The sequence below is a fragment of the Homalodisca vitripennis genome, chromosome 3 (genome assembly GCF_021130785.1).
Source record: "Homalodisca vitripennis isolate AUS2020 chromosome 3, UT_GWSS_2.1, whole genome shotgun sequence".
Taxonomy (NCBI): Eukaryota; Metazoa; Arthropoda; class Insecta; order Hemiptera; family Cicadellidae; genus Homalodisca; species Homalodisca vitripennis.
In genome coordinates this window covers 144,927,438-144,948,026 of record NC_060209.1, presented here as the reverse complement: position 1 = coordinate 144,948,026, position 20,589 = coordinate 144,927,438, and the positions used below count along the sequence as shown (strand labels likewise).

The 20,589-nt window shown below is 34.2% G+C and overlaps 1 protein-coding gene across 1 annotated transcript in view; it reads right to left on the bottom strand.

The window, feature by feature from the left end:
* LOC124357636 (probable tubulin polyglutamylase TTLL2) overlaps positions 1-20,589 on the bottom strand; it is a 37,110-nt gene that overhangs the window by 5,316 nt on the left and 11,205 nt on the right. Inside the window, exons 3-6 of the mRNA XM_046809609.1 lie at positions 13,433-13,555; positions 10,458-10,561; positions 3,628-3,772; positions 2,114-2,271 (exon numbers count right to left, since the gene is read on the bottom strand). Of these exons, the coding sequence (XP_046665565.1) occupies positions 2,114-2,271; positions 3,628-3,772; positions 10,458-10,561; positions 13,433-13,555 (530 nt within the window). The remainder of the gene's footprint in view (positions 1-2,113; positions 2,272-3,627; positions 3,773-10,457; positions 10,562-13,432; positions 13,556-20,589) is intronic.

The window sequence follows — 20,589 nt, the reverse complement described above, 5'->3', positions numbered from 1 at the left end:
TGTATTATACTAAAGATTGAAACAATGTTATAATTCATCACAGATATATAGTTAGACTTCAGAATATAGTTATTTCTATAGAAATATCTGTAGTCTGTGGTAAGACACATTAATATGGAAGCAGCAAGACTTGCCTAATCGGAGCACTGGTAAAGTACACAATGAACTTCGATACTTTACCAGTACTATGGGCTTACCATCCTGATACTGGATTGATTAATTTCTCAGCTCATTGCTGCTAGGAACTTAGACTTGACAATTTAGTTGTACTGATTCTAAGCGCTAATCTCAAAAAGAGTTAGTTTAATTTGGCTAATTCTTAAAAAAAATATTTTTTGAAGTACACATAAGGTATATATGAAGAGAAGGATCAGAGTAGTTTCCTGGAATAGTTTAGAATTCGGATAAATAGTAATAATAATTATGTTTCATATTTCACATTTAACTGACACTAATCAGCAGTTTATAATTCAAACCAGAAAGGCTCCAAACACATACAAAACCTTATATATGAATCAGTCACAAAATCCTTTAACCTCTGATTCTCCTAACCATGAACAACTGGAGGAATTTTACTTTGTGTATGTATTTAAGTTTGGAAGTGTTATAGCTTCATCATATTACACCATAAGTTCTTTTACTACGTAGGCTATGAACTTCGATATTGAACATTGCTTGCAAAGGCACAGGTGATAGTATACACGAAAAATCACATTTTTATCAGAGTTAACTAGACTTGTTTTCTTTTTTAAATAATTATTAAGAGATACAGTTGCAAGCTGATTATTGGTTCTGTTCAGTTGACTAGTTCTAAGTGAACACATTAGACTGCAGCACTGATCAAGAACAAGCATTACAGTTCACTGTTTTTCCACTAGATGGCAGAAAGCACTTCTGGTTATTATACTCGTAAGAGATTGGATATGAGAAAAAGGGTGGCTGAAACAGAATTCCTTTTCTTAACGAAAGCTCCACCCCAGTTCTACATTGTACAAAAAATCTATAAGGGTATCATTTCTTGCTATGGTAGATCCACTGTGGCCAGCATCAACTCCAATAATTGAAGGAGTTTCTGTCTTTGTTAATGGAAGATTCTAAATCTTAGTGGTTGTAAATCGCTGAAATCCTTTCAAGACACCAGCAACTCCCCCCAGTCTCCTCTCCAATCACTTCCCCAACGATTCCTTCCTAATTTCCTTCTTGTGATCATCAATACTGCTTTACATTACACCAATATATTTTATGCTGATTGTGTGACTGGTTTTAAAAACTTTCTTGATCAATACACTCATGGTTCCAAACTCTCCACATCCATTCCCACTCAGATTGCTGAATTTAATTTTGGAACAAAATCACTTATGAATTTTGTTACTATCATCCAAAAAATGGCAGTTACTATCATCGGATAATTGGGCACTTCTATCAGTATCCAAAATTCTCTTTCTACATCAATCTCTTTAGAGCTTGTCTAGAGAAGAATTACTTTCGGAAATAATGAATCAAACCACATGCCTAGCCAAGCTTTACTGATAACATTTTGACAAGATCAGAACTGAATCAAATCTCCTCTGAGGAAGTCAGTACATTAGTACTATTAATATAGTATGTGTAACTTTTAAGCATTGCTCAATGCGAGACTTGCCAATTACCTATCTATAATAGTCTTAACGATTCTGGCATTAAGATTTTTCAAACGTTTTATAGCACAGAAAGTAGCATGTGCTAGAGTAGAAAATAAAACGTGATTTTCCTTTTTCCTAATTAATAAACGTTGGATCATACAAAACTATGAGTGTAAAAAAGTTAATCATTTCAAAATGGTGAAAGATTAATTGAAAAAACTATTCATATACCACATTTACTACATTTTCATAGCCCAAAAGCTTTCACCATCTTTGGTTTTGATCACATTCTTAAACTGTTATTCTCTACTGTTAAAGTTGACCAAAGTCTTGTTTACTTTTTAATATTAGAATGCAATTTGAAAAGATGTTTTTTTTTACTATTAGATGAAGCTTTAATTGTACATTATTTCATATTTGATATAATTAAATAATAATTCCTCTTCTACTTATAACAAGTAACTAACAACAAAGAATACTTGTAGCACAACCTGGCAAGTCCCTCCTTGTACAGGTAAACAGTGAGAGGACGGAAGGATGGCACACAGACGTACAGTCGCAGGTCAAACTTGTATCCTCCTATCAGTAGTGGGTTTTGGATGTAGCGTTGGACCACAGCATTTGAGTAGTATACTAGTTCACTCAGCTTCTGCATTCAACATATACTGTTACTATATCAGCTGTACAGCTTCCTCAAAAAAATAGATGCAACAAATCTCCGCTCCCTAACTTATATCTAATTGATTCAAAGTAGTTTTCATACAAGAAAGGAAGCTGACTCATAAATTTGGAAAAATTAAATAAGAATCTTTTAATAAATCAATTTATTCTTCCGCAAAAATACTTTCCTTAAGCACTTTAAAACTATAAATTAAATTTACCCAGTTTTGTCAAAGCCAACCAGCATGATTTAGATATTTTTTTAGCGCAGATGAAACAATACTATTTAACCTAAATTAATATTATCATTATTAATCACTAGTAAACTGTAATAAACTCACCTCTGTTATAACAAATAAGATCTATTCATTAACTGTGCAAATAAATATCTTTCTTTTCAATTAGTATTATACAAAAATTATCAGACTATTTTACATTTATTAACTGAAAACTTTAAAGAGATCAGCATAAGCCATAAACACAACAAAACATAGGTTACAAATAGTTACCACCTTATTTATAATAATTTTCACAGTTTGTGTTGACATGATAGTGAACAAGCCCATTTATTATGTTTGAACTTGGAAGTAGTTAAACGTGTAATTTATTACATAAATATAATTTTGTATGTTAAAGCAGTTAAACAAGACTGAAAATTCTTTTTCTTTTCTCGAACCTAAATGCTAGTCAATATAACATATTCTGTCGAACTCTTTTATTTTACTGAATGTCGTATCTACTGTTTGAAAATAATCATATATGCCAATAAATCATATTTTCGTTTATTCTTGAAAAGATAAGCAAAGTTAAATAATTTTAGTTAATTTTTAAAGTAATATATGTGAATTTAATATTTATTTGAAACACCAATGATTAATTTAACATATCGAGTGCCAACATCTCCCCCCACTTGACACCATTTAGATGTTCCTCACAGTACACGAGACTCTGGCACTGTATGGGTTAATAAATATTTTCATACAAATTGATCAAACTTTTTGGGTGCTCTCACTTTATTCTTATATCTAACAGTCACTAACACCTTCACTGCAACACCCGACCTGTACCGAATTTAGAACAGTGGGAATAGTAGTCAACATGTCAATGAGCAGTGAGTTTACTGGTATAAAGAGACCTTATTGTAAGGTGAGCTGCGAATCGCTAAGGGAGTGTAATAATTGTTTTGATAATTTTAGGCTGTCGAATTAAGATATTCCACTCTCACAGATGCTAGAATATGCCTAAATGATATTTATGCGATCTGGATAACTCACTTATCTAGGTTGTTGACCACATCAACTTGAAACTTATTCATGTGATAACAGCAATGTTAATGCTAACATACCTTGAAGAGTGAGATACCACGACCCTGGCTCTGTCCCACAGGTTTGCATATCCATACATCACACCGCTGTGTGTCTTGCTGACTTTGTCTGCTGCACTCTGCTACCAGCTTTGTGTACTCCAGCGGCAAGTTGTATGCGTCGGGACTGTAATACATAATTTGTAGTCCATCATTTTAGTATTAATCAATCTGAATGTGATATTAAGGAATACATATATATTTAGAATAGATAAACAAATCATATAAATAATAAATAAAGTAACCGATCGAACATAAAAAATTGTACATATCCTTTTTCTGTATTTATGTGTAAACTGTGAGATCAAACTCAACACTTGAGTAAGTAAAAATGATACAGTTTGCACGTTCTTGGAAGCGTTTCTAAAACAAAATTTAAACGTTCAAATAAATATTTGAAAATAAAATAGCAAGGATAAAAATGTATGTGTTTGTTGTAAAAAATCTCAATTACTCTTTTGTAAGAAACAGTAAGTTGTGTGGTATTTATGTTCAATGGTACTAATGTATGTGTGTGGTCAAGCATGTAAACCAACTTTCTTCAAGATCCAACATAAAAAGTACAAGCTCAGTCGAGATTTGTACCAGAATATCTCTATTGTGGTAATAAAGTATAGGGCTATTGTGATGGGATAGAACAGAGTATTAAAGCCGGTCCTGAATGATACTTAATGTGTGCTATTTTGGAAATTTGCAAATACATGCTAGTAACATTAAGAAGTCAAACATAAAATGAGATATATTAGTTCTACATTAAGAATAAAATAGCGATTAATCGCTAAGAATACTATAGCGATTAGATATAGTAATTAACACTATTGCAATATCGTTAATTACAGTTAATTCATTAGATACGTATGAAATTTAATCCTGAATAAAAAAAAAACAGTTCTTGAAATTTAACTAGAAGTTTTGTCCAATTTCGTACGTTAAGATCCTTAGTTCACTGTATATATTTAAAATTTAATCCTAAATCAAAAGATAACACAGTTCTCGAAATTTAACAAAATGTTTTATTCAGACTATTATTAAAGATACAGAGAAAGGGGGAAGTAACGGATTTTTGCTACCCAACTGCCAAAACAGGCTGCCGTTTGTCAACGTTCGCCATTTATTGGTGTCAGCGGTAAAAATGTCAGCTTGGCACGAACTGTTTCCCTCCCACTCCCTCACTACTTCCCACTTCATATCACTAACTCATCTACAATGTTACACGGATTCCGAAACTGTTCACCAACTGGTAAATGTAGTACAAGTACCATCTGCCTGTGTTAAATCAGGCATCTCTACAGAATTATGAAGTAAACTAACCCTGTTCAGTTCATACTATGCTTAGATTAGTAACATTTTGAGTTGGATCGTTTAAATGCCACAGGCATAGAAAGATCCCATGTAGAAAAAATTATAACTGGTTGAACAAATCATAATGTAAAATCCGAGTGTCCAAAATGTAGGTTAAACAATTAACGCCTTGAATAAATCCAATTGAAAATAAAATCCAGGAAATATGTGGGGGAAATTAGCTATTTTTTATGAATATACATTTTGCTATAACCTGTACAATATATGTATTTAATAATATAAATATGAAAACTAAACCATCAAGAAGTAACTCAGTTACACAGTAATTCAGCTGTTCTTGAAGTGTCACATTTCTGTCGCAAATTCGTGTCTGTCGAGGATGTACTGACTCTAATCGTAATTGCAAAGTTGATATAATAAAGTGAAGTTTGGGGGAGGGTTGTTGCGTGCACAAGTTGTTTAGCTCGGTAGCGAACTTTCCCGCAGTTTGTTTTGGCCAAGAGTAATGCTGCAAATTATTGCTATTTAGAGAAAGTTTTAAACCGTAGCAGAGTTCTTCTACCTTGTAATCTATAGCACGTAACGAAACGCTATTTTAACTTTGAAAGTAGTTTAACTTCTTGTTAGAGGTTTATGAAAATTTGATTTGTGGCTTTATTAAGTTCTTCGGACACTTTTAACTTTAACCGAAACGACGCCAGTTGTGCCAATATTCTTGTCCAGTGTCGCTTGTGTTGTTAGCTGTCTTGAATTGCTTCTAGTACTACTACTAAGTTTATTATACACATAGGATACAAAATAAAAATAAGAAGATTTCATAAACTCTGTCAACATCTTCTATAACAGTTATATTTCGTTTAATTCTCTAGTTATCCAATAACTTGTCCTTTCAATGACAATTGCTTATATTGTGATATCAAATTTAACAGTCGTTCAAAATAGTAACCAATGTAATAGAATATGTGTATTTAAATCAATACAAATCTGTAATAAACATATTTCATATAAATGGAACGTTTTGCAAAGGTCTTTACCAAACATCACATTTAAAAAATTGTTTGCTGTCCTAAATAAAATATCACGTCCGTTACAGTCAGAAAAAAGTAAATTACGTAAGTGGCTGAAATCTGGAAATATAAAAATTATTATTCATACATGGTTTTCAACAAAGACGAACAAAACCTAAAACTTAAGCTGCGCTGACTGCCATCTTGAATTGATATCTATAAGAACTATGTTAAATGCCATGGAGTATCTTGGTAACTTACGCATCCAAACGTATTTTAGTTTTCGATGTTTTGTAGGTTATTTAGAAAAAATTTCGAAAATATTTGTATTTCTTCGTTAAATATTTAAAAAATGTGCACTTTTTACAAAAAATTAAAAAATTCGGTTGCGTAATGATGATATCTTTAAAACAAAACATCTCCTATAAAGCTGCGATATAAAAAATAAGGGCGTAAAAGAGTGTAAAAGATTTAACATTGTCCCAATTGGGGAAAATTCAAGGTCGTTTCATTACAACGGGCTCTTAATAACTAGGTCCAGTCAACAGAATGCGCTAGTGTTGGGCTGTTTCGCCGATCGTAATTCCTACGTCGGCCGTTGCGGCGCGCTTTGGACAGTGTTCCAGTGAGACCCGTGTTTTATTCATCGTACACTTTCTATTTGTCTGTAGTTTTGAAGTCAATATGTACATATGGTTTACAAACGAGTTTTGCCCTGGCAACTAAATAACAACAAGGATATTAATTTATGATTTACAAACATATTGTAGCCCCAGTCCATCATGAAACATTACAAGGTATCTATTAGCACTTATGTTTTAAACACAAATTTTGCTATATGTGATGGGGACGCAGCCTTAGCACCCCTGGAATAAACACGCCCCTGGGCTCTGACGTCACGCCTTAGGAGTGCTTATTCATCGCATGGACCCGGTCACTACGCTGATTTAGTACCTCCTTTGGGATGTTTTCCATCTTTAATTTTACAAAAATAAAACACTGTGATTGGAGGATTAGAGTATCCTTCTGATGGATTGCAAACAACTATGACACTGTATAATATTATTTACGTGTTAAAAGGTATATTTTTTGACAATCAATGTCTAGACCTTAAGGTGTCCTGTACAAAAATGTCTTGTTTGCCTAAAATGCCCATTATATTTTCTACACACCTTTCTAAATATATAAATAAATTCTTTATCATTGTTAACACTGCATGCATTTGATTGCAAAGACCAGTTAAACTAACATATTAGTTAATGTGTTGTTCTAGATTAAATGCGGTAATATAAAGGGATGACAGATTTTTGTGTCCATGGAGTTACTGTCATGAGGATAAAAATTAGTATCAATGAACATGGAGTTGTTTCTTTGAAGACTAAATTCACTACAAAATATGCTTGGTTTAAGCATTGTTGCTAGCTGTAAAATGCTGTAACGGATTATGGTGTTGATGTAAAAAAGATTCAACTTAAGTCAGTGCAGCTTACTTTATTAAACTAATAAATACTTTCCCAGCGATGTTATATAAATAAATCAAAATTAAATGTTGTTCAATGGTACGTACGGCTGGACCGATGTGGCTATTTTTATTTTAAAAAGCTCGTAATAGTCCACTTTAGTTTTTTTAGGGAGCAAATTGACATTTATAGATCCCAGAGTTTCCAATGACACAAGAAATTTCAAGCATCTCAAAAGATAGTAGTGTGCTGTAAACAACATTGACAATGTATCGTATTATTTGACTTTTAGCATGTATGTGCCATTTAGTGTATTATGAATATTATTTAAATATTGCTATGAAAGGAAATTTAATGAACAACATTGTGAATATATGCATTTAAGATACCCATAATTAAGATATCTAGGCATTGTGACAGGCAATATTTACGGAAATATAGAAAATAGTGATCGGGCTAGTGATTATAACACCACAGTGTTAGTACATGATCCAATAGGACATTTGCCTTGACTACAATATTTCAGGAACAAGCGAGCGCAGCGAGCCCGTAACCATTGCAAATAGAGTCGAGGGGTGCTTAATCAGTACATGGACTCGGTACAGACGCTGAATAAGGACCCCCTATCCTAAGGGGGTGATTATTCATGGGTCTGGACATGGCCACTGCGCTGGTTTAGCACCCCCTTTCGTGACGTCAAACTGACTCCTTACTGTGCTTATTTCAATTTCCTGGAATATAAACTGCATATTGGGATACGATGCAACAGCGCCACAATAATGGAGGTAATAACCCTTGCTTTTTACTACGTCAGTTCTGACACGAACGAATAGAACACGATATGGAAACGATTCTGTGGAGCTTTGCATGAACAGAAGCGGGAACGTTTCGAACAGAATACATTTTTATGCAAATCGTCCCGTACACTCAATGTGAGGAGAGGTCTGGGGAGGTCGACTTATCGGTTCTTTCGTAACCCTTCTCCTCCCTCTGCACACCGCAGTCAGCCTCACGATCTGAATATCAATGTAATCGTAGACAAACATGTTTCAACTTCACTTAATCTGTTGACAACTGTCCTAACTCACTGACGTATCCGAAGTTTTCTAAAGCTTGTCTGTATTTTAATAACTTTATAGCCTTTTTATAATGATCTTCCATAGCTTAATTCATTCGGTAACTACACAGAAGTAAATCTTAAAACTCTTCCTTCTGGACACATGGGCATACCATATTACGACACGATTGACCTGGCGACCATTTTAATTTTGTCCCACTTAAAACATGACCTATTCTTTGTCCATATTATTCGCCTGATTTTGGTTGTGAAGTATTGCTAAATGTCGTTTTTTTTAAGTTAAGATGCATAAGAATCGTAATCTCATTTAGTTTTATGATGTTTTTGCTAGTTATACAACACAAAAACTCAAATCTTTTAAAATTAGAACTTGAAGTTTTGCATGCAACTTTATGTCTGCTAAGGCAATATCGTGCTTGACGACGGATCACGATGTGTGATTTGGCCGAGCCGTAGTGTAGCCTAACCATCTGCAGGATAACACGAGAATGATTCATAGGCTTTAAATTTTGCATGACATCAATTCAACACAGGAAAAATTGAATTCGTCGATTTAAAAATTGTACCGTTAAAACCTGCGACTAAAGATGAAGGAGGAATATGGTTAATAGGATTGTTCTCATGGTCAAATCTAAACGAAATTTTAGAGCCTCTAAACCGAATCTAACTATTTTAACTCAGTAAATTAGCACAACATTAACCTAGAGATTTTTGTCAATTTGTTTTTAAATGTTTTGAATAACTACAATGCTATGAATTACAATCGAAGATACTTTTGCTTATAGAGTAACCAGGAATGTGAACAAACTGACAACGGATGGCTGACTAATATATATCTTGTTTGCAAAGTTGTAATTTTCCTTTATCAGCCAAAGATAAAACTACATGTAGCAAAACGTAATATACTATGAAAATCCAAATTTATTTGAACATAATATCTAAATACAAATACTTATAAAATTGAATTAAAGTTCTCTAATCAAACTGGCTGACAAGATAATGAACATTACTATTTAGAACTGAAACTGAATTTTGGTAAACTAACAACATTGTTTTTGGCTAGTAACTGGCTGATAAGTGAAAGATCATCGCCATATGTAGAAATAGAAGTAGATGGCATAACATATAGTTCTTAGATCGTGACGATATACACACATTCATTTATATGAATGAAACTAAAAAAGTATTATTCATTTTACATACTTTTTAATACCAAGTACACATTGTTCTCTTATGATTAGATTAGTAACAAGATTTTGGAAAACAAGCATTAAAGTCATTTTATTGCCAGATCAAGTCTATAATATTAATACATAGTGATTTTTAACAATCTTTATGAATATTTTCTCGGATAAACTGAACATGTACCGGACTGTGTAACCCTACTGTTTGACATGCCTGGCCGGGAGAGATGACAAGCCCTGTAGGACAGCTGTACCTAAGGATGTACATGTGGAGAATGGCGTGTGAACCGACAATAGGAGCTTTCAGCACGCGACCTCACGCCATACGTTTTGTTACCGAATCATATTACCGATAATTATAGATATATCTTTAATACTTACTCGTCTTGACTTATCTCGGTGTTAATCAGTTATGGCACTAATTTTTCTCAAAATAATTATTAAAACTTCCAATCCGCTTCGAAAACATTTGTCCATTCTTTCTCATTTTAATGTTGGCTGATTAAAAAAATTCGTTACCTTTTGCATACATGAAAATTCAAATTACTTATATACTTATAGTACACATTGATTATTAACACTCATACAGTTAAGTTATAAAATAAATAAATACAATAATCAAGGTTTATTTCTCAATAAAAAATTACACTTTTAACACTAAAAATATGTCCAAGGCGGCTATAAAAAGGTTTTATAATTACGTATAAAATGGTGTGCAATAGGAAAGAAACGAGTGAGCAAGAAACCGGTATAGTCGATGCTAAACGTCCAGGTGGCTTACCTGAAGTCATAAATTCCCCCAAACACCTTCTTCATACACTTGAGATACCTTGATAAGTTATCTTTCCGACATATACAGGAGGCTTTCGGGATATGATTTGTGAACTGAAAATAACATGACACGATTAATGTAGGGTATAGATTATTTATAGGTAGTTTTAAAACTAGTGCAATACAGATTAATATCAAATGTCAGAAATCAGGGTTCCTATATCTCCATGCATTTAGATATATATTATTCCTAAAATGAGTGTTAATCTATGTTTATGTGCATGTATGTCCTAAATAATAACGTATGATACAAACCTTTTTCCACCAATCTATAGCCAAATAATGAAGAAAAATAGACAGCGTGCACTCAGAGTTGATCGGATTGTGAGGGGTGATAAATTTGACTTAAGTTTAAAGAGGCTCTAATGTCTAGACTGTCGTCTTTGGTAATGGAAGCACATTGAAATGGTGTATGAAAAGATATCAAGAGTGGTCACAATCCCAGCATGTCAATAAGGAGCGTGAATTGTACAAGATAAGGAGAAGGCCACTCCTTAACTCCACTACGAATGTCTTCTTCTGTATGGATGAAGATGGTCAGCAAGCAGGTGCTGGTACAGTGCAGAGTGATGCTCTGGAACGTATATGCCTGAAGCCGTTTCAACAGTGATCGTTGCGAAAGTCATCTCCTCGACTTGCTTGTGATTGATTCCATCTTTCCCTGGGTTCTCAACAAGGAAGGCAAGACATTTAGTGGCATATGCTGAGTGGAGACTCGAACAGATGTCACAATGGAACCGAAGGACATATCTTTAGCTTCATGGAAGAAGTAGAGGCTCGTATAGCTTGCTACCACGATCCGTTTGGCAATTTCTGGCAGGTTAGGAATCCTCCAGAAAGCGCTTCACCGGAGGTGGAATGTCTTGTGAAGGAAAAAGGATTTTTTCGGACATTTGCCACCGTTCAGTGTTACAACAAAATCAGTAAAAGTACGTTTCGAGATCTTCAATCTGATCTCTTCTTCAGGTAAATAACTAACCTAACACATAATTACAAACTAGGTTAAAAAAAAAACTACTTATACCAGAACGTCTTCTTTATCATACTGAAATGCCTTGGTCATCAGATACCGCCTGGATGGCGAGGGCCATGTTCATCGTATATAAACGTTTCGATGAAAATAGAAGTTCACGTCAGTTGAGAGACAGCCCTGCCGTGTGTCACAGTGGAAGGGATGGTGTGGGACGGGGATGTAGGGAAAGCCATCGCTTTCCACGCCCACGTATTATTTCTTACGAAGTCTGACGAGTGATGCCCAAGTTACCCTTAGCTGCACTTAAGGGATAAGAAAGTAATTCGTTTCGTCGGAGGCCAAAATACTAGGCAGGTATATGTAGTCGTCTGAAAGATACTGAACGTGGGGGTTTCAACGTTATTCCAATCACTTGGTAATGTGAATTCCAAATACTAGCACATAAACTCATTTTCCATATGTAAAATATGTATTTTCCTAGATTAATGTTGAACATAACGAGTGGATAGAAATATCAAGTGTTTGGGATAACATTCTGATGGCCTAAATATGTCTAATCTAATATCGTATTTTTCAATTGAAAACTAAAGGATGTGTCTATATGTTACTGATATAATGGTAACATACCTATAGGACACCACTAAATGTTTGGTCCTATAGGTTTTGGCCTTTCTTGAGCCTTCAGTTTAATACAGTAAAACTTTACTTTTAAAATCAAACTAAACTTTGCTCATGTAAAGTCTCTTGCGATACGACCTCGTTACAATATGCAATCCAATACTAGGTTTGTGTATACAAGTAGGGGATAATCGTGTTTCCGAATGTTTTGTCGTTATAATATTTAAATGTACCTGTATTGATAATGGTAATAAATCAACAAGATTGTAACTATATATCAAGTTTTAAAAAAATCACACATTTAGAATTTTTATTCGAACATTTTCATTCGATAAGATCTTTTTGAATATTACAAAAACACTAGTGTTTAACATGAGATATGTCCTTAATCAAGTGTAAACAATACAATATAAAATAGGGCAGTCACTGGGAAATCTTCCACTCCTGGGAGGACACAGGCGCTTCAAACAGTACCTTCACTGGAAGGCCAGGTCATCGCAATAAATATATTCCCCGAAGGGCGAGTATGATGTTGATGTTCGTTTAAGAAAGAAAGAGTTCTCGCCTGAAGTGTGGAACTAATGTCCGCCATGCATGCGCTTGGTTTTGACCTCAGCGAAATGGCAGAGCAATACCGTAGGCGGCAGTGTGTTTGAAAAAGTCGCGTTATAGGTTTGTAATCCTCTTCTGAATTACATTAAAAATACTAATTATGTCATAAACCAATTATACTAAATATATATATATATATATATATATATATATATATATATGATATTAAATTATATAAATTAAATAAATATTAAATATTACTAATACGTTTTTTATATATTAATCGCTCAATAGAAACCAGCAGGGGTCACTGCTGGATGGTTCATACCTACCACTGGGCACAGCAAAACCGTTGTATCACACCTGGGCAACCTTATGGAAGATGTCCAATAGCGGCACCGCAAATGTCGAGGTTCTGGGGTGCAAGGGTAATTCGATAGGTCTAGTCTTCTGCGGGAGATGACTCTTGCAGTTGGTGGGGTTCCTTTCTAAGTGTCAAAGGTTCTTGCTAGCCTCAGCATAAGGGTGTGCCATCCCCTGCCTGCTTTGACTGGAGAGGCTGGTTCAGAGCTGGGCTCCTCTTCTTTCGATGGGGTATGATTTCAGATTACTGACCTAAATTCTTCCTCGTGGATCTTGATAGGAGACGGCCCTTACTCCCAATCTTACCCATCCAGAATATCCTGTCACTCCGGAATCAGCGCAAAGGCCCTTATAGGACTAGCTGCAATTTAAAATTTGACTGTCTTAAAAAAAGGAAAAGAGGAGATCAGGAACATTACCTGCCAGGGCTTGAGTTGCTTGTAGTGATTAAGAGGGAACCCTGAGGTGCGCCACCAGAGGTTCCAGTTGTCTTTGAGTGGAGCAGACTCATTGTACTCTCTCCAGCCGCGTTCCAGACACACCTCAACAAACAACAGTACTTTGAGTGATTGAGAGAGAAATATTCTGGTATTGATAATACGTTAAATATGCTTAAAATATAGAAATAAAATTGAAATTAAGTACAACAAGAATAATAGACCAAGAATGAGTTTATTAGATGATATTATTCTTATAGTAGTAGGGGAATTACGGAATGATAATGATACGTGATTTTCTATAACACAAGAATTCGACTTCGCTTAGAGGAATATATGATATATTTGAAGTCTTTATTAAATATCTGAAGAAAAATTATAAGAAAGTTTGTAAACAACCAGGAAAGAAGTGAAACGTATCGAAAATTTATAAGAATGAGAGGAAGAGTGAGTGATTGGCATGAAACACGAACGTGAAAGAGGAAGGCTCAGGTCAAACTGCAAACTACCATTACCCGTGCCACCCGAAATCATTCTCGATATTCGAAAACGAGTTTATCTACGAGCAGTCACGATCGGGAAGAGGCGAGTCTGTCGTGGGCTGCGTACCGTTCACCAGCAGCAATTAACAAGTTCTAAACTGGCCACTTTATTGGTGTGGTTGGCTGAGCGTGCGCGCTCCTCCTCATACACTGAACTACTCACTACAATAATAGGAGAATTAATATCAGGAGTTTAACGAGGAAGTGGGCCAATTAAATGTCGTCTCGCGTGGAACAGAGCCACGATGCGTTAACCGCAATAAGGTAGACAAGTAACTGTGCCCAGGACACACGCACCGTATCGACCAAGCCACGATAGGTCTCGAGAATTGACTTAATACGTTATTATATCAAAAGACAGTTGGGTCGGCTCTGTGCCCTCTATGTCAATTTCTGTTCTCTTTCTGAGGGCAACTTTCAAAACTAGAAGTGTCCTACATTTTCCGTGAAAAACTAATGAGTTTCCTATGGTTCTTGATTTAGGACTCGACTTAATATCGTGTCGCTGTCCGACCTTCTGTCCGGCTGTCTGTGAAATAACTCTTGATAGCAACTTTAAACTTGCTATTTAGAAACTGTCTTAGAAACTTCAAACTTGATATTTAGGCCCCCCTCTTGGTCCAAGGAAGAACACTACTGAGTTTAGGGTCAAAAGATCGAATGGCAATCAGTCTATCTCTCTGTCCGTCTGTGTGATAACTCTTGATAAGAAGGTCGTAGAAACTTCAAACTTGGTACTAAGGTTCCCCTCTTGGTCCAAGACAGAACACTACTAATTTTGTGGTCAAAAGATCGAAGGGCAATCCATCCGTCTCTTTGTCCCGTATGCGTGATAACTCTTGATAAGAAGGTCGTAGAAACTTCAAACTTGGTACTAAGGTTCCCCTCTTGGTCCAAGAAAGAACCCTACTAATTTTGTGGTCAAAAGATCGAAGAGCAATCCATCCGTCTCTTTGTCCGTCTGCGTGATAAGTCTTACTTTATCTTCTGTTGGATCCTGAGATACTCCGTTGCATAGGTTTATTAAAATCCAAAACCTAGTGAAAATAACTGTTAAGTCTGCATAGCATCTACAAATTTTAAGTGGTTCCCATTTTTTTTTTGTTTCTCCAAAATTCATACCGTCATGCCTTCTAATATTACTGTGTTGTCTAATTATCCCTTTTGACTAAAATGACGCTTACATGACAAAATAATATGTATCCAATCTTTTCGAGTGAATATTTTAGTTACCACAGCCAGTGTTTGATTCCAAATAACAATACATATTGATGCCGTGTTCACCGGAGAGCAGGGGTAAGACTGAGGCTCTCGCTAACCGAGAGATCACGGATTCTATTCCCGGGGAAGTTATCACACGTCGGTATACTCGTACGTACTTCAACTCCCCACGGGTATTTGAAGCCTACCTACTCAAATAACCGTATACCACTAATGATATTTTAAACATTGATCAGCATTCTTAAATTTAGTTTTAGATTTAATTAGTATGTGCGCAGAAATCGCTTGAATTATTGACTTCTACAGTTTAGTATGTTGTAATCTATAAGTACCAAGTTTATAGGCTAGAAATGTTCGAAAAATAATAGTTCGTTTCGATGGCTGCAATCTGATATTTTCCCCAGGTGAATAACTAACCTAACACATAACTACAATATAGGTTAAAATAAGCAAATCATACCAGAGCTTTGTGACACGCGCAATTCAGGAATACAACAACCATATTGTGTGTCAACTCTATACACACTAACCCTAAAACATGCATTTAACTAAAACAAAACACTAATTATTGTAACTTAACTACAGGATATAGGTCACAATAAGTATGCACTCATCGACCAACCTCATAAAACAGTTTATACAGTGTAATACAGTTTGTTTGCACATGTTACATATACCTGTTACTTTCGAGAGAATGTTTAAACGTACCCTTCGAGATATTTACATACTACCACCGTAAATACCTGTACAGTACTCGCCAACAATGAGTGAAGAATAGTTAAAACTAATGTTATACGTCGTGAATAGAAACGTTGTATTATAACTTTTAGAACCTATAACGGTCGTAAATGTCTAAAATTCCGTTATCCTTAAAAAAATTAAATAAATAAAAAAACTAGTAGTTTAACATCTCGCACTAATGAGTTCGTGGCGTGACGCTGCCCCTCAACGTTACCTGAGACTCGTTTACAACCACTTAAAACATCGGGAAATGTTGACAGTGTGGCATTCCGTGAGACAGTAAAGCAAAATAACAAATGGAGAAACTGTCGTTTCAAATAACATAATTTTATTTAAATAACATATTTATATATTTATTATTAATAACATAATTTAAATTAAATTAAATACAAATCAAACATCAAAATTAGTAAGAGTGGAGATCTTTTAAGTGTTTGATTTTATTCATGGATGTACTAACTCTTATCAAATCGGCACTATTTCAGCAAAAGCTCAAGATTAAAATTTTAGCGCGAGTTTGTTAATCATAACTAGAAAGACAAGCAAATCTTTCTATGAAATGTGGGATGAAATAAAATATAAAAATTCATGCGAACATTCAGTTACATTAATACAGTATTAAAGCATACAGGCTATGTATGATTCCTGAATTTTTAATAATAATTATTATTTTGCAGGTTCAAGTAATTTACTCTAGTTAACTTTAGCTCTTAGTATTTTTATTCCACATAAATATAATTATTTGCTCCTATATTATTTGAATTTGTTTGAATAAAAAAACTCGCATTCTAATGGAATATATTGTTTAATTAAAGTACACTAGAAAACGCGATTTTCCGTAATGCGGTTATCCGAAGTTCCGGGTTATCCATAGTACATTTTATATGAAGACTTAGTACTGCCTATACAACTACGCTATTAGTTTACGGTGCGCCAGGAATTCACATTCTAAGGGTACAATCAGCAAGTGACGATACTCACAGGCACATACGTATGTAGGTAATGTATCAATACCAATCAGAAACAGGTTATTATTGACAATCTATCGAATCTGAAAAAGGCTTGGTCCTGCCTATCAACATCGGATAGTTGCGTCCCTAGTGTAATATAATTAGTGATTATAAAACTGTACTTTAAATATTCAAATACACTTTTCACAACATCAAACCTGGCTTGTAATTTCGGTTGTAAATCTATTATTATTCATAACAGACACATACAAATAATTTAGTAGCATTGTTAAGTAATTAAGTGTTATATTTATGTGTCGGCCTTAATTAATGATTTATATACATTTTATAATAAGCTAGGGCCGTATGTGTAGATTTTCAGGGGTATATTGTAATATTTGCTTTCAAAACTTGTATAGTTTTGTACGTAATTACCTTAATAGTAAGACTTTGTTTGACCTATAAGATGTTTCCATCTTAGTTCTACAACAATTTAATTTTCTTCCATTTTTTGTATTAAATGACTATAAAACTAATTTACACGTAATTAATGAATGGGACAGTTGTAATTAAAGTATGTAAAAATTAAGCTATTCGAAGAAATATAGATATTTTTGTATAAACTCTCTAAATATAGATAATATATGTAGATTTCTATAGTTGATGCAGGAAAGATGTTGCCCCGTCCAACAATTTTAGTGTAGATATTTTGTTTCCAGTGGTCAAATCAATAATGTGACCTTTCTTATACGTGAGGTATTGTGTATTTAAATCAATGTTCCTTCATCACAGTAAGGGTTTCTTTGTAGTTTCACCTAGCGCTAATTTATGTTTTAAATTCTCCGTAACCCTTTCCTTTAATAACGTTATTTGTAGATAAAATATTTTGTACGACCATAAATTACACAGTTATATTTTGCAATTAAATAATTTGTTAAACTTAATTGCCCTAAACAATATATCCTCAAAATTCAATTTTTCCGCTAATGAATTACATGGCAATCAATTTACTCAATTCCTAAATATGCAAGTGAAATAAATGGCTGCTCGAACAGTCCTGTGAATCTGATATACGAGCAGCCAAGAAGAAAATTTCAAACCATTCTTTTACAGTTGCTTGTATCACATAGGATCACACGCATATGATTTTAAATAGCTTAAACTGTATAAGAGACGCTCAATTAAAATGTAAACAAGAAGGTCACAAGAAGTAATATGGAAAAGTCGCATTGTTGTAATAAAAAATTATGTTAAGGTAATTACATTTTTAAACAAACACGTTCTCACTTGTACATTGTTTAAATCACTTTAATGAGTAAACTATTGATTTAATTAGGATCTCGGAAATCTATGTAATTTATTAAATTAGTATTCTCAGTATAGAAGATATCAATATTTAAACCACCGAAAAAAATTGTTTTGGCTCTGTTGCTTTGCTTTCTTCCATCCGATTTGTGGAAAAAGAACTGGTATATGTCATTTAATTGTTTAAAGATCTTGCCGGTTTTCATACGGATCCGTTAAGAATTTTACACTAGTTATGTTCTCTAGACATACATATGTAGAGATTTAGGCAATCATTACATCAAAAATATTATATTACTATAAATTAAGTATATTATATATCTATCTAAAAATCTATTTTAAGTTTACAACAATAAGTTAACCATAGTTGTATTTTTTTAGTAGTACCATAAAAAATCTATTTTAAGTTTACAACAATAAGTTAACCATAGTTGTATTTTTTTAATATTACCATGTTGGTCTATCCCAATCACTTCATTATTTTTGAATTTTGACATTTGTAAACTATCGTAAACCGTTTCTTATTCATCACTTGTTTGATAAATCTTCACGCCTGGCTCCACCCTCCCATATTTTAATTTAATAAAGCTATAAATAACAGTAACGGTGGTGTATGTATAAAGCGTTGTTTTTGTGTTAGTAAAATCTGTTCTTGTGTAATCTAAAAGCCATACTGTTGGACTTTGCCCTTGAAAGTTGTGGAAGTGCATCCCACGAACTCCCACACACGGTGCGATGTCAGCAACAAGCAGCGGAAGTCAGCGGCACTCGGCACACGCCATATCGATTCCATTCCTACGCGGATAACATTCCATGTCGTCTGTGGTTCTGATGTCACTGTCACCCCTGCTCCCTCTGCCTCTGTCTCATTATTCCTCCTCACAAAATCGACTTATAAGTTTAATTTTATTCCTTCTATCTATTATTTACAAAAACCTTTAAACATTTTAACCCACATTTCCAATGTGTTTCATCTAAGAACTACTTGTTTGGTAAACTTGTACTTACAAAGTAGCGTTTTTAAAGATGTTCTTCATTCAGGTTTTTTGCGACCGAAACTAAAAATGGGGTTAGTCAGAAAAACCTCTTTAAGAATAACACATTTTTGTAGCTAACTGCACAATTCGAATGATAGCATTTTGTTATAATCCTTCAATACCAAGAAAGGTTCTCGCCTTGCTTGTTTATTCCTGCCAGTAGACCAACACCGGATCCCGGTACTTCAGTAACAGCAAATATCTAGATATTGGGTTAAAAGGATAACCGAATCGATAGGATTTAATTATTGCGATGTGCAATTAATTGTTCGATTGAGTGATGCCTTGTTATTAACGGCTTAAAAGTCTAAACATGAGGGAAAACTCTTTCCTGTCTGCTTTGACTTGTGTATGCTGGGACAGGGACAGCGTACTCTTCTGGCACAATGGCACGGTTGAGTTGAGATGGTGTCCATTATCCCTCTTCATGGTGAAGAGGTAAGTGTCTCGCCTGGTAAAGTCCATAATGTCCGACCCTTACACCATACCGAATATCTTGTCTCTCCGGAAGCTGCGCAAAATACCTCGTAGGCTTAAGTTCAGCATATGCATAATCAGCATCTTTTTTTAATGAAAAGAAACTGTATTTATAAGAATAATACTGTTTATAAACAAATACTTATAAACACATAAAAGTCTCAACCAAGTACACTGGACGAATCTTTAACCATCAAGTGGTCTGGTCTTATTTATAAAAAGCTTTCTCACGAGATTCTGTGGTTCCTACAAGTCGTGCATAACCAGAATTAAAATCAGAGTAAATTTACAATTTTTTCCAAGATTAAAGTTTCATACTAATTTCATAAAAACACATATCATGTCGCTAGCGTATACGAATTATCTTACAAAGAAATTCTACAAATAACTTAATAATTCAAATGAATGTATGGTCTACACATAACGTATCCATGGTGGGAAGGTTGAATCAATGTCAACGTTGAGTTTATATTTAAGATTCCATGAGTCATGTCTGTGGTCAGATTCAGACGTTACACTAAGAGTAATTTGTGGTATTTTACATAAAACATTGTACTTTGTCTTTAAAATTAATTGATGTAATTTGAATAATACATAACTTCCCTCAAAATGCCATTCATATCAAATTTTGTCAGTTTTAATCCCATCATCATCTGTTGCAATAATGGCAACACAAAAACAGTCCTCACAATACTCTTATATTCTATTATGACGAATTACCCATTCACCTCTTATAACAGCAATATTTTGTTGAATATTTATAATATGAACATGTTTATTACTTAATTCCTCATCTCTTAGCTTAATTCAAAATAAAAAACAACTCATCGAGACTAAGCAATTAATTATCATTAAATGATAATATC